Source organism: Phalacrocorax carbo, chromosome 3, assembly GCF_963921805.1.
Source record: "Phalacrocorax carbo chromosome 3, bPhaCar2.1, whole genome shotgun sequence".
In the NCBI taxonomy this organism is placed as follows: Eukaryota; Metazoa; Chordata; class Aves; order Suliformes; family Phalacrocoracidae; genus Phalacrocorax; species Phalacrocorax carbo.
The window spans coordinates 102,443,142-102,469,226 of NC_087515.1; the positions used below are offsets into that span (position 1 = coordinate 102,443,142).

Genomic DNA, 26,085 nt, shown 5'->3' on the forward strand with positions numbered 1-26,085 from the left:
ACACTGAATTGCAAGCCCCATTTGGTATGAAATGCTGGGCTTCACCTTCCTACTTGGTTTCACCCTCAGGCTACAGGACTCCCCTGCTAACAGCGCTAACAGTAGCGTGTCACTGATCACTGCAGAAGTGGGTAAAGCAATAATTCCATTATGAATCCTGAGAGGAAAATCACGGGCAAACTGTAAACTACACATCATGGCAGATCCCAGCTAGCCTGATGGGACTCACAAAAGTATGTAAGTTGGCCATAGCGAGTCAAATGGAAAGTCTGTCTAGTCCTGTAGCCTGTTTTTGTCAGCGACTGCCAGTGGATGCATACAGAAGAATAATTTAATCAAGGACTTTATGTTTTAGGAAATTTTTGAAGCCAGACACAGGACCTTCGCCCTCTTCCAACAGAAGGATGTAAGACACTTAGGGACATTTAAAAATTCCAGTGGCTTCAGTTTAAGGATGGCCATCAGGGCTATCCAGTTAAATGACACCCAAATGATGAACAGGAAATGAGCTCTAACCTCTTTTTATGTACGACTGCACAACTATCTTCCCAGAGAGAGCCACATAAGCATGATTGAAAATTCTGAAGTATAATTCAGCATTACACATTTACTTTTATCAGTAAAAACCCTCCAGTGTGAGAGATGTGTGCAGTGGATACTCGGGTCTCAAACATTTCATTTCAGCACTTTTTATTTGTGGAGTCTGTTTTTATCAGTGTACAATTACTCACCCTGTACTTGCTGTCAAGAAAATGCACAAAGAAGAAAATGGATGTCCACCTAATACTTGGCCTTACAGTTTTACAGGAAACAATTCTCATATTGTTCATGATTACCAATATTATGTATTATCCTGGGCCTCTCTTCTTACTAACAGATAACAGTTGGTGTACAAATGCTAAGTAGTTTTCAAGCTCATTTCTATTCTGACCTTGAATCTGATTCAGTGACCACTGAAGACAAAATTTCAATGACTTCACTGGAGTCTGGAGTCCCTCAGCACAGAAGTTTGCTCACATATACAACATTGTGCTGTGCATGTCTATTTAGTAACTAGATTTTACTTAGACTTGGAAGTACTGGAAAACTTTTGATGATTTTGATAACACTGCTGAGAAATAACAGGCAGCAATCAGGTCTCATGAGCAGCTCCTACTATGCATTTAAGCATGCATATCTGGGAGTAGACATCACAAAAGGAAAGTAGAATCAATTCATCAGTGGTTCTATTTTCTCATTCCTGCAATTCATTAAAAATACTGAGAGGAGTATCAGGCGATAAACAGTTCCTGCCAGATTGCCTTCAATATCCTCCTGTAGCAAGATGATTCTTCATTATTGCCAGGGAAATAAAAACAGGTTTCAGCAGAGCATGGAGTCTTTGCCACATGCCTTAGCTCATATTAAATAAAACACGATCTGGCATCAGCTGAGAAGCTCGATTGACTTCTTAAGCATTAAATGACATTGCCTACTCTGGTTCATTGTTTCTAATCCAAAATTAAGTTACTGCATTGATCATTTTGGTGGTTCTGGCGATAGTCTTGATGTTGCATTTTGCAGTGCAAATCTATTTCATATTTTGCTGCAGCACCTGTCAGTAGCAGCCAAAAAAGCATCTCTCGAAAAATTTAGCTATTAGTATTTCAAAAATCCCCTGAAAAAGGTCAGAAGCTGTAATGACTCTTCATCCTTCTATGCAAAGGAATTGCTGAACAAACAACAAATCAGACTAGAGAAAAGTTAATCAAAAGAGGCTTATATAGAGAGGAGAAGAAAAGAGAAACACATTAATTAATGGGGAAAAATGTAGGACAGTCAGGAAGCAGATAAATGAAAGTGGGGAAAGAGAAATGGGAAAGTACAAAAAAGGAATTGTTTATTTGAATTGAGTTCCACTGGGGATGTCAAGGTGAACTTTAAGTAAGAACCAACCCATAAGAAGAAATGCTGTAGGAACTGAAAAAGCTCCTAGTAAACTCCTGATTTCATGTCATCCCTTACAGAATCCACATAATAGTCACAGAATATATAGTCACTCAATTTTTACAGTTATATCTTTCAATAAAGAGGGAAACATGTCCTGATATGCAGCCAGACTACCGACGAGAAAAACTGTCTTCATGGACATTTAATGTAGATTTATGAATAAAATCCTCTTTTCTTCCATACAGACTACTGAACTGTAAATCTGAATTACAAAAGACAATCTTGCTCATCACTGCATCTCATTTTTTACTGATCCAAAGGAAGAGAGAAAGAGTGAGAGAAGGCATTGAGTCAGAAAAGCTTTACAGAAACTCCTCATCACGAGTGCATGCCAGGAGGAGCATCTGCCATACTCCTGCAAGACTGAACCAAATTATTCCAGAGAACCACAAGACCAGTGCTGCTGGTACTACATTCTGAGGAAAAGAAACAGATCCACACATCTCTGTCCTCTTCCTGCTATCACTGAACAGAAGGGAAGGTTCAAAAGCCAGGAGCACAAAAAGTTAAAGATTGTTTGGTTTTTGTGAACCTTGAGGCGATGGGAAAAAGAGAGAAAACTTATCCAAAGTACTGAGTGTTCTTTTGTAGTCACCAGCAGTTTCTCTTCATCCTTAAGAAAGGCACAGGAGAATTACTGTGGGTGTAGTAAGCTTCTACTCCCAGAGCAACAGTCACTGGGAGTAGCACTTGGATGAGAAGACCATTAATTTGAACAGCTTTATTACAAGCTAAACTGGAAACCCAGCACACAACTCTCTCTGGCATGTATTTTTCATTTTCTGATAAACCTTTAAGTATTCTAAGTAAACCTTGCAGAGTAAAGATGTCTATTTCTCACATTGTTACGAAACAGAAACATCTAACACATTATGCCACTGAAGAGGCCAAGTCCAAACCTCTCCAATCCACACTAATCCATACAAAATCCACTCTAATGTATGTACATTAATTCTTTCAACCACAGTATAAGCGCCTGAAGGTCCATAAAATCATATTAAAAAGATAACCTCGAACTCACCCAAAAGAAGTTAACCTTTCAAAACAGCTGTAGATACACATTGCACAGAAAATTAATTTGAAGTGCATACTATGCTCCTAATTTCTTTTATTTTGGGAGGATAAAACTCATGCCATAGAAAGTCATACACCATTTTTGGCATAGTTAACAAAGTAATCAGCAAATGGTGGTATCTCAGGTTCCAGAATATGGAAATATTGCCAAATACTGACTTCATGAAGGCAGTCATGACCAGTGTTTACAGACCCACAACATATTTTTAATGTTTTCTTTCCAAAAGTTCCCATAGCTCTGTGTATTAGGCCACCAGAGGGCAATCCCACACACTCATACACAAGAAACAAGCATGGAAAGTGGTGTGGGAATACTTTTAAGGACCTAAGTCAACACTCGGAGCAAAACCTAGTACAAAACACATGTTTGGTCCAAAACTCTAATAAAAAGCCTTCTGTATCCTCACAAATACACCACATCTCCACCTGATTTTTGGACTGGGTTCTTAAAATGCGTGTTGCTAAGAAGAGCTTTCATAATACTTTTGCCAGGAGCAAACATAGCCTAACTAGCTACAGAAACAAGAAACTGCAGATGGAACTATGTGGAAGTTCAGCCAAGGCAGTGCTCAGAGCTTTGCGAAGAAACTCTGGCAATGTCCTTGGAACTTCTTCAGTGCTATCTACAGTACAGTAAATCTAGAATTATTTATAAAGAATTTGCATCAGGTCACTGCAACTAATCCCTGTTATTAGAATGGTACAGGACATCTTGTGAAAAATGTAAACGTTAGCCATCTTGTTATCTTTTTTAGAGGACAAAATTACATATTTCATGTACAAAAGTAATACTTTCTAAGACGTGATGCAGACAGACATGATAATATAGATTCCAGGGGGGAAACAATAATAAAATAGAATCTTGTCCCTTTTAAAATATTTTAATAGATAATAACATTAAGGAAAAAGATCATAAAATGAAGGAGCATTTCATTAATTTACATAAGCTTTATGACTCTATGTGCAGGCTACTTTAAGAGGAAGCAAAAAAAAGCTAAGCTTTTCAAACATGTAGTATTCCTAAATACAAAATAATGATAATTATCTTATAAATAATGTATGAAAAATTATGTCATTCTATCAAATACTCTTGTTCTAACACATGAAAAATATAACAATCTTTCTAAAGAGAAACACATTTGTAGAGCAGGTTCTGCTGAGAACCGTACTTATTTATACCTCTTAGTTAATTTGAAAAAGCAGTATTTGATAATCACTTTTTGAATAATTTTCAGGAGGAATGAGCAGTGAATGTTCATGCACAGGAACACAGGAAGCCTTACCCTGAGCCTCTGGACTTGACAGCCTTGTTTCTCCGTCATTTTCAGAAAATGACTGAAGTTTGACTCATCAAGCAGGAGATACACTGCAATCCCTCTAGCAGATGCCTCCACAATTTCTCTAAAGATATCCACATCTGTAAACATATCCATAACGATGGCAATGACCTGAATAAAACAGAAGATACAAATTACTGTATTGTATAAACATATATATAAGACTCTTCACTGAAGGTTGCACTGGCCAGCTAACACACTAATATTTTTTACACATCAGAAAGCTGTAATATTTTCCAAGTGGTACCACTTAACACGGGAAGCTTTTCAAGACGACTGGATCTTCTTTTTGAGAAGTCAGGTGATTGCTTGTGTGACATTTCTCACAAGTACCGAAGTCTGGCAAAAAGATGTGTTGTGGGTGTGTGTAGTGACCGGTTACACAAGGAAAAGGAAATCCAGTGGGAGAGAGGGGAAGGGGAAACAGCATTATGAATACAGTGGAAAAAATTAAACCATCAAAAAAAGCTGCAGAGTGCACAAAAAAAATCAGATAACATTTTTGTACAAGGGTCGTCTTCATCTTTCATCATCTTCTCTAATGCTAATGGCTGGAAAACTTGAAGGAGCCAATAAGCAGACAGTGAAGAGCTAGAGGAGTTGGAGACTTTAGGATCCATACGGATTCAGCACTCTTACTGGGATGGAACTTCCTCAGCTGGTGAGAGCTTGGTTTAAGAAGATTAGAGTGCTGATCACGAGCTACTGATGCCCTTCAACCTTTGGGGATAAAGTGTTTCTGATTGGGAAAAGCAATGTCCCACTAATGGTATTTTGGAGATTATATGCTATTGACATATCATTAGCAATTTGGGAAGAATTAGTACTGAAGCGTTAGGGGAAATAACAGAGGTAGAACAGGTATCTGTGTAACTTTTAAAGACAATATTCTTATCCACTAGAGCCTTAATGAAAAGATCCAATGCAATGCCTTAGGTGCAAATTCAAATCAAATAAAGCCCTTCACAGCAGGCTTGACAGTGAGCGTGCTTTACCATTTTCACTAATCTTTAAACTCTCTGTACCTCAACTTTAATAGTATAATTGTTAAGTTACAATCACTCATCTTAATCCAGAACTGAAACATTTACCTCACAAGATTTGGTAAATGCTGTTGCACACACCCACGTAAAAGTTATATCTCCAGTCAGTCATCTGAAGTACCTTTTTGAATCCTACATGCTTAGAACTAACAGACTCACTTATGCCAAACACGTACTTGAAACACTAGAAATACTAATGAGAGCTGACCTACAAAAAAATGTCATTAGGAAAGGTAAAAAGACAGCTCCTGAAGTAGTAAAAATGAAAGGACTTGGCCTCACCGTAACATGTGACCTGCCAATAAAAAGACTCTTTACAAATCCACCAGTCAGAGAGGAACGAAATAGCATGAAAGAACTAAATTCTTTCAAAAATTTTAGGTGATATGCTCAAGTGCTACCTCATTCATTTTATTTACTTTTTCAAAATAAAACCTAAATGTGATTTTTAACAGTACAAATTAAATTTCCTTATCTAAATTTGAAAGGAGAGACTGAAAACCACAGAAGTTTATCTCTGGACTCTAACAACATCACCACTTTCAAACTGTACCTTCTGCTTGGTCTTGTTTCTGAGACACACAACATTAACTGAACATGGCAACCCTATTTATTAATCTGTCTTGTTTCACTTATGTCTGAGCAGAAATCTGCCAAGACAGATGAAGTGTGTTAGGTAAAAAGACCAAAGAAGAAAGTCTTTCTCAAATAGTTCTGTTGCATTACCTGTGTCCCCCTCACTCTGAACTCCCTTATTTCTTCTTAACCTTTCCTTTTCTTCAGATCTTTTAGAAATAGGTGCTCATTACATTCAAGGATCTATTTAAATGTAAGAGAGAAATCCTGAATGGCTTCATTACTGTACAATGACATGAATACATGAAATATTCAAAAGCTACAGTATAGCTTTCAAAAATCATTCTAACATTTTCCTACAGCAGATACATAAGATGTTAATTTGTTTGCAGTTGCAAAGGCTGATATACCAGAAATATACAGAAAAGAAAAAACAAGAATGAGGAATAAAAACTGAAAACTAACACTGACTAGAATGGATATGTCTATCTTTCTGAAGACGGAAGAAGAGAAATAAATGGAAAAAGGGACTGGCCACTTGGAAGGAATATAGGAGTGTTGTCAGGGTGTGCAGAGATGCGACGAGGAAGGCCAAGGCCCACTTGGAATTAAATCTGGCAAGGCGTGTCAAAGATAACAAGAAGGGCTTCTCTACATACATCTCCAGTAAAAGGAAGACTGGGGACACAGTGGGGCCACTCCTGAACAAGGAAGGGGCCCTGGCGATGCAGGACGCAGAGAAGGCGGAGTTACTGAATGCCTTCTTTGCCCTGGTTTTTATTGCTAAGGCTGGCCCTCAGGCATCCCAGCCCCCAGAGGTGAGAGAGAAAATCTGGAGAAAGGAAGACCTACCATCGGCTGAGAAGGATTGGGTCAGAGATCACCATGCAAAGTGGGTCCTCGCAAATCCATGGGCCCTGATGGGATGCACCCATGAGACCTGAGGGAGCTGGTGGATGTTCTTGCTGAGCCACTCTCCATCATCTTTGAAAGGTCGTGAAGGACAGGAGAGGTGCCTGAGGGCTGGAGGAAAGCAAATGTCACTCCAATCTTCCAAAAGGGCAAGAAGGACCTGCGGAACTATAGGCCAGTCAGCCTCATCTCCATCCCTGGAAAGGTGATGGAGCAGTTCATCCTGGAGGTCGTCTCCAGGCATGTAGAGGACAAGAAGGTTATCAGAAACAGTCAACATGGATTCACCAAGGGAAGATCATGCTTGACCAACCTGATAGCCTTCTATGATGGATGGTGTGACTAGCTGGGTCGATGAAGGGAGAGCAGTGGATGTTGTCTATCATGATTTCATAAGGCATTCGACGCTGTCTCCCACAGCATCCTCACAGGCAAGCGAAGGAGGTGTGGGTTGGATGAATGGACAGTGAGGTGGACAGAGAACTGCTCAACAACAGAACTCAGAGGTTTGTGATCAATGCAGCAGAGTCTGGATGGAGGCCTGTCACTAGTGGTGTTCCCCAGGGGTCTGTGCTGGGTCCAGTCCTGTTCAGCATATTCATCAATGACCTGGATGATGGGATAGAGTGTCCCCTCAGCAAGTTTGCTGTTGATACCAAGCTGGGAGGAGTGGCTGATACACCAGAAGGCTGTGCTGCCATCCAGCGAGACCCAGACAGGCTGGAGAGCTGGGCCAAGGGGAACGTCATGAAATTCAACAAGAGCAAGTGCAAGGTCCTTGCACCTGGGGAGGAACAACCCCATGCACCAGGACAGGCTGGGGGCTGAACTACTGGTAGGCGGCTCTGCTGAGAAGACCTGGGAGTGCTTGTGGACAGCAAGTTGACCATGAGCCATGTGGTCTTGTGGCCAAGAAGGCCAACGGTATCCTGGGCTGCATTAAAAGGCGGGTGGCCAGCAGGTTGAGGGAGGTTATCCTCCCCCTCTACTCTGCCCTAGTGAGACCACATTTGGAGTACTCTGTCCAGTTTTGGGGTCCCCAGTTTAAGAATGATGTGGAACTCCTTGAGCAAGTCCAGCAGAGAGCTACGAAGATGATGAAGGGACTGGAGCATCTCCCATATGAGGAAAGGCTGAGAGACTTGGGTTTGTTCAGCCTGGAGAAGAGAAGACTGAGGGGGGATTTCATCAATACCTATAAATATCTAAAGGGTGGGTGTCAGGACGATGGGACTAGGCTGTTTTCAGTAGTGCCCAATGACCGGACAAGGGGCAATGGGCACAAGTTGGAACACAGGAAGTTCCACCTCAATATGAGGAAAAACTTCTTTCCTGTGAGGGTGACAGAGCAGTGGAACAGGCTGCCCAGGGAGACTGTGGAGTCTGTTTCCCTGGAAATATTCAAAACCCGCCTGAACGTGTTCCTGTGACTGCTCAAGCAGGGAGTTGACAAGATGATCTCCAGAGGTCCCTTCCAACCCCTACCATTCCCTGATTCTGTGAAATACATAAGCAAGCAGGCTAGTAAGTTGGTGCCATGAGAGGGATGCATGTGCACCACTATGCAGATATATCATAACTTGGGAATGATCAGAAGACCTCTTTGTCTTCACTAGTAGAATTGTTCTTAAACCATTTAGCTTATTAATTCTGCAAAGTATCAAAGTAGTCTTGCAATGAAAGGTTGGTTTCACTTCCAGAGCTGGAACGTTTTGAAACCTAAATTTGTACTAGCTGAAAAATCCTCATCAGATTTAAGGACATGTATGCAAAGCCACAGTCATGATCTGTCAACCACCTGAACATCCATTTCTGCGTTTGCTGGAAACCAAAGATGACTCTTGTTATATGCAGGATTAGTTACTCGCTGCGTCACTTTGGAAGAAAAGACTTCACTACTGTGTTTTTTACATTTGTTTTTGGAATTGCTGAGCTAATTTCCACCCTGATACTTTTAAGAAGAAGCCACATAACAGTGAAATCTAACAAGGAAGAAGAAACTGATAGAATTCAAATTGCAGAAAAGAGGTCAGAAAATTGCCTATTCCAGAAGTTTTGTTTCTTCTGGGCCTAACAATGCTACCTTGTGTCAAGAAAATCCCGCAGGGTACAACACTCCAATGTTGTAGAGTAAGCTTCCTTATAAACTACCATTTTCTTTTCAAAGCATATTTGTTTTCCAAAATGCAGAGTTCTTTCAAAGGCAAGCACCAGTGCTTTTACAGGAAATACAAAGGCCATCCAACTATGCAGAGGACACTGGATAGGTGCAGCAGTTTTCTCCTGAAAGCACCAGAATTCTGGGAGAACCTTCCAAACCTTGAGAAACTGATTATCACCTTGATCAAAAATGATCCTGAGCTGGGAATAATTACGCATTTTACATTTTCAGGGCAGATGAAATAGTTGACGGAGCAGACATTTGCTCTGCATAATATCAGATAGCACTGATATGCCCGGTGAGAGTGAACTACCACCACCTAATTCGGTGTTAGATAGAAGAACACATTTCAGTGATCAACTAAGAGTGAAGACAGTGCAGAAAACAAGTTTTATATTAGCTTTCTCCCAAAATTAAATTTAAATAATCTTAGATTGTTGCTACTGATCTTTTAATCTTATCTGCCAATTATTTTTTTAAAGTGGTGAATGCTTTTTAAAGTTAAAATTTGGTTTCAATGGCAGCCTTACAGAAGAAGAAAAATCTGATGCACAAAATTACTCCTAAAAAAGCTGATAGCTTTATCAACTCAAACGAAGGCACCAGTAGAGCCATATTCTATTATTCGTACTACCATTTTGACACTAACACTATGGTTTGCAATAGAAAAGTGAAGCTTCACATATTACTTCAGTGTTTGAGAAACATTTAAATATAGGCAGAAAAGTATAATTTTGTTGAATAGCACTATTTTTATGCAAATATTTTAAAATAATTTTTTTGGTAAGCTGATGTATTTTATTTAATTCGCACAGTATCGAGTAAAGTAACATTTTAAAACTCATTATCTCTAAACTATCAGATCATTTTAATACAAAGTTCTTTTCATTCTTTAAAAGTTTAATAATCTCCAAGTTCAGGAAATGACTCATACATAAAATACTAGTGACAAGATTCATGAAAGACCGACACGCACATATTTTGAAGGTTAAAATAAACAGCTATAGCTGAAATTTCCTGCAAAATTATGCAGATTCTTGCAAAGCAGGATCTTAAGTGTGTGGTAATATGGCCCCCACACTGGATATTATGAGACCGTAAATGGAGGATGATGCTCGGTTCTGTTGATCTATCATGTTACAGGGCCAGTCATTGCTCCTAGAAGTTGCTAGTTTGGGCCCATTCACATCCATTATATTTGCTTAAATGGTTCTCACCTTCAGAAACTAACCCTATTCAAAGGCTTATATAGAAAAAAGTTGTCAATTCCAACAGTACAAACACATCTATCACTAAATATCTCCTAAGCATGTCCACGGGAGGGCCCCCAAGATGTTCAGGGCTGGAGCACTTGCCCTGTGAAGAGTACGTGAAGGAACTGGGTTTGTTTAGTCCAGAGCGAAGGTGGCTTCAGGCAATCTTACAGCAGTCCCCAGTGCCTTACAGGGAAGGTCTTGAGGAGACGAAGCCAGGTTCTTCACAGTGGTGTCTGGACAAGAGACAATGGCCAAACTGAAACATGAGCAGTTCTGACTGAATAGAGGAGAAAACCCTTACTCCCACAGGACAGCCCAGCAGTATAGCAGGTTGCCCAGAGAGGTTGTCCACTCACCATCTTTGGAGGTTTTCAAGACCCAACTGGATAAAGACCTGAGCGACCTGGTCAGATCCTAATGCTAGCCCTGCTTTAAGCAGGAGGTTGGACTGGAGACCTCCTGAGGGCCCTTCCAACTGACCAGGTATACAATTCAGTGATTCAGAGATCTCCACTCCTATCATTGGCAAAATCCAAGCAAATTTTGCCATGTTTCATACTTATAAACCTTGCTGTGAGGTTTAAAGAAAAAACAGAGACTATAAATAACAAATACCGAGAAGGAGTTTTTCTGCTCTTCCCATTTTTTGGTAAGAATTTTTCTAAGAAAGATCAATGGATTTTCACCTTCATAGCTCAGTTTTAGGACATCAAAATCAACCCTTTTAATGGGTGTGTCCTGAAATTAAGGCATAGATGTGATGAAAGGCCTTTACTGCTAGTGCTCTGTAAGTCTATTTTGTGAACTACTGACAGTTTCATTATCCCAGTATCTTCACTCCTTTCACAAGCACTCATTATAATTCTTCAAGGGATATTTTGCAGAGTGTGTCATTTAACACCTTCTTTGGTATAAACAGTAAAAAAGAGGAATCCTCTAATGCAACTGCTTCCTTAGATCAGGCTTTATTAAAGAGACAGCTACCTTTATATCAATAACCTAGTAGGGAATAAAGCTAAAGACCTACCCTACGCTGCCAGAGTATTGATTTCTTGTAACCTATGTGATGCTTAGTTTGGGCATGCTGTGACGGAAATCCATATTGCTGTGCAGTGCTTCCTCACCCCAAGAACGAAGAACCATGTTCCAGATAGAAATGTTAACTCTATTTTCATTGACCTTTCCCTGGAAGTCCAGTCAAATTCATTTTCACAGGAATCTCTCTTCTGGAGAGAATCTCCTTGCGGCACAGGCTCAGTGCTATCTGAATCTGGCCTTTCTCAGACAGCAGGCAGGTCATGACGCTTGCAACCATGCAGAAGAAGATAAGGTACTGCATACCTTGCTGTTAGCAACAGGAAACAGGCAGCAAATTGACTGGATGGGTTTCAGGCACCATAAAAGAATGAGAGACAAATTTCATGATCAATGCAGGTAGCCTTCCCAGTAATAACCTATGTAATACACACCACAAATTATTCATTTTTATGTTATGCTGCTGTTTATGGTTGAGGGTCTAGATCCACTTTATGCTTGCTACAATTCATATTAGCAGCATCCTAATAAGTGACCCGATATCCATACTTTATAGTGCTGTTGGTAACACCAGGGTGCTTCTTCATTAAATTTTTATTTATTTTCAAAATTAAACATAGCTCTGAAATGCTTAGCACAACAAATCCTGCCATTGCAAAGCATACTTTGAAAACATTGTGAGTTGTACCTGAATATCTCAGGTCGCCTTTGGGCTGGCTGAGTTGCTGAGTTCTCACATAGCAACCGTAGCACATCAGAAGTCTTGAGATTAAGTGCCAAAGAGCGGTATAATGGGGTGAGCCCTCCTCTATCAACAGAGTTTAGATACAATAATACAAATAGTAATCAAACATCTGGGTATTATCCATTCTCCTACAACTACTGTAGCAATGTAATGGAACAAATACTAGGATGATTTATACTTATGCAACTTCCATGCAGTTAATGTCACGACTTGCAGTGTATTATCACTAAAATTGGCTCCCTGAGAACATATTTAGTTCATTTAACTTGGCTCTGCATTCATAGAGCAATAGACCATAACCATACAGTGTAATTTGAAATGTTCTTCCATTACTGCATTCTTTAAAAGCAATTTAATTAACTACAGTGTGAAGTCCAGCACTTCACTATAACAGGCAGCTCTTCTAACCCTCACTATCCTCTTTTCCTCCTTCTGCTCCAAAAGAACATTTCCACCATCAATTCTGAGGACATGCAAAGTGTACAGAGATCAGAACTGAATATGTCTTCATCACCAACCCTCACTTTAACACACCACATACCACCCACACAACGTAAGCATTTTAAGGTGAAAACTAAGTTTAAATTGAATAAAAACTAACTTCAACATGTACATTAGCAGTCTTCAATAACCTCAACAGCTTCTCTCTGTAACAGGATGTTAGACATGCTCAACTTCAATGAAAATTGTTAAGAAGAGTCACTGTCCAGAAAACAAAAGGTAAATTAAAATGCTAGAAATCTCCTCCAAAGCAATATGGAAAACCAAAGTAAAATATTCTCAGAAAATTATGAAGGCAGGCAACCACATAAAGCACTATATAAATAGTTTAACCATGTTTAACTGTGTAGCCCACATGGCAAAGCCTCTTCTCTTCTGTCTGAGACATGTAAGAAAGATGTGTAGTAGGGGAACTTTCTAGCTATCAGTAGTGGGATAAAAATGTTCTGATTCTGTCAGCAATGAATGATATGGTAGTGAAAACAGCAGCTCTGAAGAAGGATGTGATTTGACTTTGAAATACACTGGGAAAATCCATTTTTTACAATGTACCACCTTCTAATATCTACCTGACAATTCTGCCTTCTGCTCAGTTTGGCAACTTTTGTGCACCTTACCATGTCTCTAAAAAAGCAGATCAGATCAGGATTAGCTCTTCTACAAATGAAACTAAAACCAACACAAAAGAAAAGTCTCTGAAGTGCAGATAAGATTGTGTTCTCTGCAAAGTGAATGTACAGTAGCCTTCTGCATTACCTTTCAGAAAGCTATTGCAGGCTGAGCTAGCAAGTCATAGCTAGCTAAGCTAAGCTAGCTAAGATGTACCATCTTAAAATGACGCCTTCAGTGTTACCTCTTCAAATTCATGCAACTGGGAATTTTACAGGTGAGTATCTCGCAAAATGTATGGGAGTGAGCTACATTAATTCTATACATGTGATCTGTATCTATGGGTTTGGTAGTTGTTACTCTGGCTGAAAGATTAGTAAGAACTCAGCTTAAGCTGACTGAATTACAGGAGACACCACCTTCCTGCAGCCAGCAGCAGAGGCAATAATTCCTCTGAAGCTTTACTTCCGCACATGCAGAACTGAGTTTCAGCACGTCATAGAGATGAGAAGAGGGAAGGGGTTATTCAGGGGGTTCTTCGTGGGGACTTTCCAAGAAGCATTTATAAACCTAACCCTTGGAAGAAAGGATCTGCAAAGGAACAGCTGCTGCTCGGCAACTAGCACACCATAGACAAAGAAAAGATTTACCTAAATCTGCAAGGAACCGTCATGCATGATTAAAGGAACAAGCATTCACAGTGCTGAACTTTAACACTTGCCTTTCTGATTGCAGTGCTCCCATCAATAACTGAACTGCTTTTGGTATTTAACAAGCAAGCTGCGTTCTGTCACTGCGACCAGAAGCAGGCAGAAGTCCTACAGAGGAGCACATAAGGCAGCACAGAAAATCCTTGGCCTGATGGAGGGAACGTGTTTGGGAGCTTACTCTGCCCTTTCTTCTCTTGCCATTGATGTTGTTGCTCTATTCTCAGTGCCATGTGGGCTGCAGCTGGTTGGTTAGCAAGATTTTAATATTTGTATTTAGCTCTTCAGAATGTTCTCATTCAGTTGTTATTTTGGAAAGCTGCCAAGCTTTTCCTGAGGAAAGCAAACAGAAGGGAAATGCCAGGATTTCTAACAGCCTACAACTCAGCTATACCAGAATGGAAATTCATGACAAAAATAAAAGGTACTTCTCTAGCCTCCAGCTTTCTCTATGATGAATTTCAAAGACTTGCTCCTTCTGAAATAATTTATTATTTAAAAGAGTATTAACAGCTTTAATATGTGGGTTCTCACCAGATCCCTTAATATTATAATGTTATACTTTTTATTTTAAATTTGCTTGTAAGTAGAAGTACTCATTTATTCATGTGTGCATTACTTAGTATCTGCCCCAAACCAAACAATGTGCAAACATGTGATAAGCCTTAATTATTTTTTTTAAAAGTGCCAATAGCAATTAGAACTAAACTCTTAATAAATTTTACTTTTTGATCTGCTGTGCAGGACTGAAAACCTCATATGACAACCTCAGAGACCAGTCTCAGTTTTGAGACTTCCACCAAATAATTGGAGTACTAGTAAGAGCAGTAGGTGCTCCTGGCTAGCTTCTACCAGGCCAAGGGAAGTATGGGTTGACTGCCATACAGTTAAGAACTCTTTCAATACTTTAAACTATGAATGGCTGCCATAAATTGCCATACACAGCTAAGAACACGGGAAAAGGCCACCTCAGACCTGGGTCGAGGGGGGATGCAAAGGGACAAAAACATTTTTAAAAATGTACTGAACTTGTTCATTTGAATTGCGACTTCACGCCAAGGTAAACTAGACTGGATGCCAACAATTCTGAGGGCGCTTTCTGAGATTTCCTTCAAGAAATCTTAAAATAATTTTCTGCTTGTCAGAGAGTAAAAGTAAATGTCTGAGATTTCAGCTAATCTGGATAACAATTATTGAAAAGATTTTGGGTTTTTTGCCACCTTTAAGAGTCCATTTTGGTGGGGTTTCTCAGAGCGGGAATGGAATGAAGTTCCGAGTCAGTCTGCCTTCCCACTGCTCCACTCAGTTTCCTCAAGAATCCTGTATAAACACACTGTCAACACTGAACCCCATTTCCTGAGAGTTTCCATATTTAAAAACACTAGACAATGTACAGAAAGCCACAGTATCAATGAACACTTACAGGCTGTAGAATTTAAACTATAAAAACAAGCAAAATTTCTTTAAACTAGACAACTTTGTTGGCATTTGTTAATTAGACACTTGGAAACAATGAAAGATTCTCTTAGTCAAAGGCAGATTTATAGGAAGAAGAGATGATTCAGACCCACTTTTCTAGACTGGGAAGAATAATTTTGCTTTTAAGTTTGCTTATGCAAGAGCTGTGCACTGTTTGTCATCTTTGAGACCTTAATAGTAAACACATGTTTCTGAAATGAAGTGAAATGGGAAGAGCTGAATATCTAATATTCATCTTTTATAAATAAACAACATATTTAAAATATCCTGCACAGGGTTCAGTGCTGCAGCTAGTGTATATGTATTTCAGACAAAAAAAATCCAATAAAACATAACTATATTGTTCAATTGTATAATATTGCCTGAAATCCCTTGTTGTTACTTACAGGAATGAATATGTACTACAGATACACTGAGCACATAAAAAAGAATCAAAAAAGAAAGGCAGGGACTTAAGACAGAGGTGGAAAGAGTGCTTCCATAGTAGCCTCTGGAAAATAATGCAGGTAGATGAAACTAAGTGTTTCAAAAACAGGAAACACTTATTTTCTATGTTTCTAAGCACAGGAAGATTTTGGTGGATCCAAGCCAGCACACAAACCTGATGCATTTCAGAGTTGCTTACAATTCAGAAAGACGGACTTTCAAATGCCTATATGCAGTGTGTTAACTACAGTCCACAGGGATGGCCTATCAAACACTTTTAGTATGTGGAAAAATAAAAACATACAGTTGCAGAGGACTTGCAAGCCATGTACTGCTAAGTCCATGAGCCTTATACCAGGGTGATCTTGCAGCAAGTAACAGAACTTCATTAGAAGATTATTATTTTCTAACATAAAAGACATTTCACCCAAGAGAGAACAAATCTATTTTGGATGGCAGTGACTAATTAAAAAAAAAACCACAATTGCCAGATTTCAAGTTATTGGAAGCCTACAGAAAATGAGCATGACCTGATTACACTTCATACTGAGAAACAAGCCCAAATTATATCATTAGTTGTTGGAGGTTAGTCCTCTATAGACATTCAAAAGTTCTTCTTCCAAAAGGTAGATTTCATAATCCCAAGGAACACTGCTAGTGAAAGTGTCTCAGAGATAAATGTAGAAGAAAAAGAGGAATAAAAAAATGGATGCCCTTGCAGAAGGCGTTGTTAGATGTCCACAGAACCCCAACTGAGACTACAAGCAATTCTAGTTAAAAACCTCCCCTAGTTCATGGCATAGCGAAGACAATACCAAAGTGGAGAAAGCAGTTCTCAACAGAGGCTCCTGTTAGTCTTTGGAAAGAGGTGGCATAATCTCCTTGTCTTATAAGGTTAAGAAAGAACATTACAGTCCATTGCAAGAGAGTAATATTTTTTATAACAACTGCCATTAGCAGATGTAGATAGTGAAGGAATTCCCTGCTCTGCTGTAGGTCATTTTTAAATAAACTTCTGAGTATCAGGGAAATAATGCTTATGCTTAATATTCAACCAACAACTTGGCGACCCAGTTGGTTGCTCAGCCTGACTTCTGAAAGGAAAATCAACACAAGAGTCAATGAATACAGAAATAAAGGCTAATCACATACTCAGGGAAGGGTAAGTGGGAAAAAACCCCATCTTTTCAAATACTCCTTATTTCAGCCTTTTTCAAGATCACAGCTTTTGTATTCAGCTTCATACATGTGATTAAGAGTCAGTAATAGACACATGAGGTATACACACTTAAGGACTGGTTAATGGCCAGATGTTTAAAGCAGTTGTCCTGTGAAAACATTTTGATTGCATGTGAGTATTTCCAGCAGCTGATATTAAAGTTTTTCACATTGCTGTCATAAAAGTGCAAGCAAAACCACTGTAATTTACAGATTATTATAGCCTACTTCTGCTACCTTCTTTCACTTCCTTCCCCCTCTCCTCACTCCTTGCCCTCTCTTGCCTCACTCCCTAAATTCTTTCTTTCTCCCTTCCTCCCTCCCTCCCTCTTTCAAGAATGTCAAACTCAGTTAAATTTGACATGGGAAAAAAAAAATCTGATTTTGGATACTGAATGAGGGCTTAAAATGGGTTCCTGCACATTTTATGCATACTTTAAAATACATCACTTTTTATGACCATATCATTATGATATTCCCAATAAAGCTTTGGCTTCCTGCTACAGATGCTATTTACTTCACTGCCACTAATTTCAAACCCTATAGATATACCCAATTTGGTTTAAGGAGCTCAGTTCAAGCAGTAATATGGTTAGGGTAAACCAGAAAAATACAGAATCCAGGCTGTGTAAAATTATTGGTCACAGGTCAGTGATGGGTCAGTATGAAGGAAAGCCAATGACTCTCCTGTATAAATAGAAGAGGATGAGTAATGAGAAGTTTCCTCAGGATTTAACTCTGACAAATTCTCTGTTCGCTTATTTATCTAAAATATATATATATGTGTGTGTCTTTAAAATTTTTCCAGTTCAGCTACATGGCATAGTAAAATGCATTTATAGGTAAAAATACTATGCCTGGACAAATACCTGTAGTAACATTTACATTACTAAAAAAAGCAACAGCAATTATATCAGATCACTATTCTGCAATATATATTACAGACAAAATGTATGCCTACATATGTCTGCATGGCACACAATTATATCTAAACACCAGGTAAACAACCCAACCAGATGATGTTATTTATTTTTTTAAACATGGTTCCACTTGAGCAGGAACCTTCCCTGATACTCAGGAGAAGCGGATTACACCACCTGCTTACAGGGCAGCTACAGTTAATGGTGCAACATGTTGCTAATGACTGTGTGCTGGCAGGCTGCATTTCAATTTCACCTATTTTAAAGACAGGTTGTGGAGCTAATTAATTAATTATTGTCTGCAAATCATGTTGAGATCCTCAGGTGAAATCCATTACCCTGGCATGCTAGATTATTTATTACCGATTAGATGAAAAAGGTAAAAATAATTGCGGACTAGTCTGAAAGCATCAGCAGAATGTCCTAAAGATAAGAAAAGATTAATCTAATTAATAAGTAATTATGTGCAGCTTTTCAGGAAGAAAACAAATGAAAATTTTTATGCACATTACCATATGGAACAAGATGTCAGAAATAGTAAGGAAGCAATTAAAAAAACCCTGGTCAAACCTCCTGTGAAGCAAACTGAAATGAGGAAGATAAGTAATTCTACAATTCTTGTAGACCCCAGTGGAGTGGATAGTGAATTGGAGCTAAATAAGGTAGCAGACAAAATTTAATTCCAAGATCAAGTGCAGCACTTAAAAAAAATAAAACAAGAGAGGAATTACAAGTAAAATTATTACTATTTGAAAGATTTATGATATCAGTAGCAATACTATGCTTTTAAATACTGTATTTTAAAAAATTATTTCAATTTTGAAACCCTCTAAAAGCTTTAAGGGAAACCTCACAGTTCCAGTTCAAAGGTGAATCCTCCAGAGAGTGAGGCATTTGAGGGAGAAGCAAGTCAATGGGTAAGAAAGGAAATTAATACAAACAAGTTTAAAAAATTAAAAGAAACATTTCTTTCTTATCTCTTTCTGCCAGGTTTTTGCGAAACTGATCTTTTAGTCTCTATGTGAACTGAGTTTTAAATAACCATCTTTGTCAGACAACAACAAGCCATACAGCTTAAGAATGATCTTGGTGACACTTTATTTTTTTGTACGTGCAGTTAGCATCAGCTTTCACTGATGTACATATAGCTCCCCAGCAAGGCCACAGGAGAAGTATTAATTCATCATTTGCAATTTGATACTGCAATTATGCAAAGATTATTTGGCAAGATTATTTGGTCTTTGTGATAAAGTCAGATCAGATAATCATAATGCTCCATCTTTGATATCTACTAGCCTTTCCATTTGAGTGTAAAAGTTTACTTTGAATGTTTAAAAGTTTATTCAGCGTATTCATAATATTTTCTTAAATCAGAGTCCTATGCCACTTCCAGGTTGCATCTGGGGAGGAGCAGACACACGGCCCAGCCGCAGGACAGAGTTCTGCAATCCAGACTCCATTGCCTCAGCCACAGACAGGCACTGTCATCCTACGCTCACGGTGTGCTCCTCTCATTTTTCTCATTCTTGCAAGGATAATCTGAAGCACTCATTCATGAATGAATGCAATAATTATTCAAACAAATGAGTTATCAGTGTGCAAGTAACTGAACCCTTTATACTCAACTGAGCTAGTGACCAACATGGCAAGTTAATAGGGTTTTATTAATGGCTAGAAAAGAAACATGTTATCACAAGTATTCCATTATATAACTTCATGTATATAAGACCATTCCCGTTTCCTACAAAATACTCCTCCTGATGTTTATTGCATGCCAGTTCACACACTCCCCCCAATTTGGGTAATGATAATCAGAGATCTAATCAGGAAGCGTGCTGAACACCTGCAAGAAATGCAAAGCTCCTGCTGGAGCAAGGGGGTTTCTTCTAAAACATGACAGTAGACACCTGGATTTAATAATGGGTGAGGATGAAAATCAGACTCAGGAGCACCTACTGCAGCTCTTCAGTAGCTTGCTTTTGAGAGATTTGATGCCCCATCCCTAGAGACATTCAAGGCAGGTTGGAAGGGGCTCTGAGCAACCTGACCTAGTTGAAGATGTCCCTGCTCACTGCAGGGGGGGTTGGACTAGATGCCTTTAAAGGACCCTTCCAACCCAAACCATTCTATGATTCTGTGATTCTATTCGTGCCGGGGAGGCCCCTGCAGCCACAAAACGCTCCCATGCTAAATAGATGCATACCTCAGGGGTATATATGCCAGCAAATGTCAGGGGTAGAGAGGAAAATTCTCTTGTTTTGCCATCTAAACCAGAACCTTTATAATCATAAGGAGCAAAAGGCAGAAACACCACTGACCAAACCACCCATGGACTTACATTAAGCCACATTCTGCTGGAAAATTTGCTCTCGAAAAATGTGACAGGCATGCTAATAGCTTAATATACTAGATGACTTGAGTTGCTTGAAATAAGGATGGAGATGAGAAGCTGCAATACCTCTGTAGAGGAGAGGTGAACATTTTATTCCAAGAACACTTTGGAAAATAACTGGTTTTTGATGCTAACTAGCACCTTTCAAATAAATATTTGTTTTTATGAAGTACCTCTCTGATCTTCCCTTGAGTAACCTGCCCACTCGAAATTCATGCCAATAAAGCTCTCTGTGCCAGACTGCTATGCATCCTGTGCACATGTGCACACTTAGAAACCATTCTTTCCGTAGACAGTGTGTATGTGTGCATGTAGAGGATTGCACACACATGCACACACGCTGACTGAAAAAAAAACAGTATTCTAATATTTGCCACTTTCCTTCAGATAAAAAATTTCAAGCCAACATTGTATTGACAGAGGTGTGGAAAAACCAGAATTCATTTCAGATGTAACAGCAGGGCACCGTTTATCCTTTTCTCTTGCTCACTTAAAAATGCATATATCTTTTTCTGTTCTTCACAGTCTTTCCTTGCAATTCTGAACCTGTTCTCAGATGCCCGTGCAGTCTGCGCTCATTAGAGAGATGAGGTGCAGCTGTCAGGAAGGAATTTTTCAAGGAGTTTATAATTTTTGGTCAACTGTGACCAGTAGCTGGTCAACTAGTAGCAGCATCTGAGATGGTTGATTCCAGCTTAAACTCTTGAAACGGTGTTCACTACCCCTAGGACATGAGCACCCCAAACCATGTATATGTCATCACAAATCAATACGAGCTAATATTCACATGAGGAGTCTATGTTCTATGAGGAATTTGTATACAAGTCTTCCAAGTCCTAGACCAATGCTTTTAATCAGAAGACTTTTGAATTCAGCAAAAATAAAAGGAGACAAAGAATAACATTTTTTTACGGGATCTAAAAGATCTTTGAATTGATCAAATTCATGAATCCAGAAATGCATGTGAACCACTCTAAAAAAGCATTTTAGCTATTTCTAGAATATATTAGCATAGAAATATATTTTTAGCAGACTGCTGTTATTTATGGCCTTCCAAATCATCCATGGTATAACTAAAAAAATCAAAACTTAGTGAAGTCTGCTACTTCTCCGTCATAAAAGACTCAGAAAAATAAGTAGCTTTCTGAATTCCTCTTAAATTACTTACAATAACACTTAAGTGCATACAAAAAGCTTTTCATATGTAAAGCACAAACCATTTAATAAATGTGGGAATAACATTATTGCATCTGTTTTTATCTGGAAAAATGAAAATATACAGAGGGTGTGTGTGCATGCCATGCTGCTGTCCTGTGCAAGGATGTCTGAGTCAGCCCATCGCTAATTACTTTTGTTACTGGAAACAGTCTAGTCACGCTAATGTGATGCTCTGGGAAGGTGAAAATGCCTTGCTCCTTGCGAATCTCCTTGCTCCACTTCACTGTGACATGCGAATAGATCCTCAGACGCTGATGTCCTCTATTTATAGAGACTATGCTGATCATCCCAAAGTCCTCTGAAAGCAGTCCCTGCAGCTACGCAGCAGCCCAAGCCTCACCTCGCCCTCCAGTCCTGAATTTGAAATTCTCTGCACCTTCTCTTTTGGTTGACTGTCATGTTGAGTGATGAGATACACAAGCAGATAGCTCAGGCAGGCTTGGTCTGGGCTTGCAAAATAGGATTCTTCAAGCAAATTCCATCATTTAGTGAAAAGTAAATGTACAAAAAAAAAAAAATCTGATCTTCTGAGCAATTATGAATTAGTTACCCATAAGTGCTGACTGTAAGACTAGCACCCAAGTGTTTTAAGGTCAGATTTATTCTTAGTGTCAGCTCTTTGAAGATGCAACACTGTCAGGCTTGTGCTGTGCAGGGCATTAGATTTCATTATCATAATGGTCCCTTCTGGCATAAAAATTTGTGAATCTCTCAGTTTTATCAATCTCTGCTGATTTTGCAGTCTGGAAGCAGCTCCAAAGATGAATAGGGAGGGCCATCAAAACTGGTAACAAAGTACAAGTTCTTGAAAGATACAAACATTTTTTACAGGTTCATGTTTACCCAGCTCTTTTTCAGAACAACTTCCAATAATATCATTTAGAAAATCACATTTGAAAAGGAAAGCAATGACAAGGCCCATGAAGAGGGCTTGTGAACACAGTCCAAGCTGCAGCATATAATCAAGAAGTAAAGAAGACCGATTTATAGAAAAGATCATATTCATTAAAATACCAGAATCACTACTAGTCTTTGTGTGTGTCTGGGGGGGAGACTGTGTCTCTGTGAATGAGCTCAAAACTAAAGCTGCTGGGATTTTGAGGGGAATGAACCTGAAGCATAGGAAGTCTTTGTAGATGCAGTGCAGAAGACTCATTCCATTCAAAATCCCAGGCACAAAGCACCCAAAAGCATGCCTGAAAACAACCAAGCAAGCAAAAACTGCATATGAATGATTCTCTGAAACACTGAGGAATATTTGGCAACTTGAGAACAAATGAAACATTTACGTTGAAACTTTCTTGGTTTTGTGGTTTTGAACAAATTTGAGAAAGGAAGGGAAAAGAAAGTATAGTTTATTAACATTAAAATCCTACCCGGACAACCTGTTGACCTTCAAGAGCCACCCATGACTTTGAAATTAATTGAAATGTCCTAAGCAAAATGCCGTTCTCAGTTTGCATAATGTGTTAATTTAGTTAAATATGTTATTAATCACCATGAAAGATTTTTTGCATACATCATATTCATAGGTGTTCCGCATTTCAGCCTGCGTGGTCCAATGTTTAGTGGCAGATGCTGACAGCAAGCTTTTCAAGGAAATTCCAGAGTGTGTGTGCACACATTTATCTAAATATTATGCAACCTGTTTATACACATAATTTGAAAATTAACGTCACTTTTTTCCTTTTTTATCGGTAAAAAGATATCCCCTATTGGGTTTATATAGTTTATAGTCCAAGCAGGATGCTTCACATTTTACTCTTTCAGGATAAAATCCTATCCAGAGACACAGATAAGCAATTTAAAAACAAAACCCGAACAGATCAATGCTTTGTTACTTATATCGTAATTGCTATGGACTTTATTCATAGCTGTTGAAAAATACTTATACTACGATGTGAAAAAGTGTATTTTTACTGTAACTCAGCACTATAGGAAGACACTAAATCAGAAAAAAAACCCCGAAGTACTGGATTATTTAATTTGTATGTTACAATGCTTCCCGTATTTCCAAAATTCTCCTCAGTAGAGAAATAACTTAAAGATTGATCAAAGCAATTTCTTGCATAATTTCCAAATTTCCTAACAGGATAATATTCAGCATAATTATCAGTAACCTCTCCACTGTTAGGACAGCAATGCCTCCAATAGGCATCAACAAGAAGCTTTTTGTACTTCTGTGCCACATCAGGGATTTTTGCCCTAAACTTTGTGACACGCATTCAGCCAAGACTGATCAAAGAGTCTGCCCAAATTTGGATCCACTGAGCAAGGGAAAACAATGCTTAAACCTGTGTCCATTTCTTTTTGCATGCATTATAGTGTGGATCCCCATACAAACTGTATGAAAACAGGCAGCTTTGAGTGAGTTCCATTTGGGTTTTTGAAACTAGAAACTCTATGTGAACATCAGTGTGAACTGAAATGCAGCCAACAATGTTATCGTTACTTCTTTAAAACAAGACAGAGAGGTTTCTGTATTTGGAATTAAAATGCCACAACTTTTTGTTTCTCATTCAGTACAGTATTTCCACAACAGATAATGCTATGTAACTGCACTGCTAGAACATTTCAGTCAATGTACTTTGCTGGAAATCCCCCAAAATCTTTAAACACCTAGGTTTTGTGTTCTTTTTAAACTAATAACATTCTATGGAAAAAAGCCTGTCAAAGATCGTCTTCTAATGCTGACTTCAGATACACTAGTCAGCTTGGTCACTTCAATACCTGCACTTAACTGCTATTGTTACATATTTCAGAAATTGGATCTTTTCCTTTTCCTAAATATCTGTATTTTTGTTATGCATAGTCTACAGCTGGGTTAAAAATAAGACAGCTGCTTTATGAACTAGAGGGTAACATACTGAACTGAAATGCTTTCTTTTTTTACTTTATATCTCAAGAGGGACTACTTTGTATAATTAAATGTAGCGAGTCACCTCCTCAGGTAGTATAAGCAATGTCTCTCCATAGAGTTTACCAGATTATTAAATTCTGATCCCTAGGATTTTCTGAAATGCCACTAACAAAATTCAAAATAAGTATGTCTATCTATATACACACAATTTTGTATCAGCAGAGTGTCATAATTGTCCATCAAATTATTTCTCAAGGTGTTTTTTGGGTTTGGGTTTTTTTTTTAGGAATATAGAGCATTTAAAAAACAAAATCCATAAACTGTTTTGGACAGATCTACCATCCAGATGTTCACTCCTTACTGTTTTTTCTTTTGTTTTGTTTGCTTGCATGCCAGCATACATGAAAAAGTGCACGTGTGCTTTTAATATATATTTTGCAATAATTTAAAAAGCCTTAGTGTACAAATTGAGAAACTTCTCTACGGAATTTTCCTTATGAGCTCAGTAAGCATATGTAATGTGGCAGAAGATAATGAAGCCTCTATCCCCAGTACAAACTCCTAAGGTTTGCTAGCAGAGGACTCAATCATTTTGGCGGAGGCCATTTCTATGAAGTTAGAAAAAGAGATGTTCTTTGATAGACATTCTATACTGGCAAAAACTATTCTTGCTCTTTATGCATCAACATGATAAAATTAGTCTTGCTCCTGAATTTCATTTTAAGGGACCAGCCTATCTTCTATAACATCCATATATGTGTCCATTCCTTTGGGTTAGGCTTCTGTGGGATCCGGGCCTGCGTGTGCATGCTGGGATCAGTAAAGGGGAACTGAGTGGTGGAATAGCATCTGGGGAAGGGAAAACCTTCCACCAGTTTCAGTGCCTTGCTTGGGTCTCAGATATTCAGCTATTTAACACAGATTTTATTTAGAATTAAAAAATTACAGCAGTCTGCTTGGACATATGCTATTTCTTTTTTAGTTGCTCACAGTGGATAAAATCAACTGAAGACATATGCTCATTTTGTACTACAACTGTACTGTGGCATGATTTAAGAGACAGAGATTAATTAAATATATAAAATCAGATTCTTAATGATACATGGTCATATCCCTAGGCATCAATCCTGCAAACACATAAGCATGTTAAATTAATGGAACCTCTTGTGTACACAAATTAAAGTATTTAAATCCTCTCAGGACTAGGGATCTAATTTTGTTTGAAGAAGGAAAAAAGTATCTTCTTTGAGCAGGTATTGGATTTTTCTCTCTCTGGCCTTTACTAAATACCTAAATTCTTTTAAAGTTTATTAGAGTTATTGCTTGACAAAATGAGATAAAAATCAATTGTCTATGTAAGTAATTTTTGTAATTAAATAGCCTACTGTAATTTCTGATACACAAATGCTCCATCTCTCAACTTCATCCTTGTTGCCAAAAACATCAATTTATTGTGAAATAAAACAGAGGGCAAATAAGACAGTCCTGTTCTAAAACTATATCTTCCCTAATATTTAATCTGGTAGATCTACAATTGATAATAAATACTAGAAACCTGCCAATAAAATTGAGTGCTTTGAAAACCAATTCAAAGATTGCTGTATTTCTAACATCATGACAGTGTTTT

General features: G+C 38.5%; 1 protein-coding gene across 1 annotated transcript in view; it reads right to left on the bottom strand.

Annotated features, from left to right (window-relative positions):
- FAM83B (family with sequence similarity 83 member B) overlaps positions 1-26,085 on the bottom strand; it is a 56,247-nt gene that overhangs the window by 14,190 nt on the left and 15,972 nt on the right. Inside the window, exon 3 of the mRNA XM_064447892.1 lies at positions 4,347-4,511. Within this exon, the coding sequence (XP_064303962.1) occupies positions 4,347-4,511 (165 nt within the window). The remainder of the gene's footprint in view (positions 1-4,346; positions 4,512-26,085) is intronic.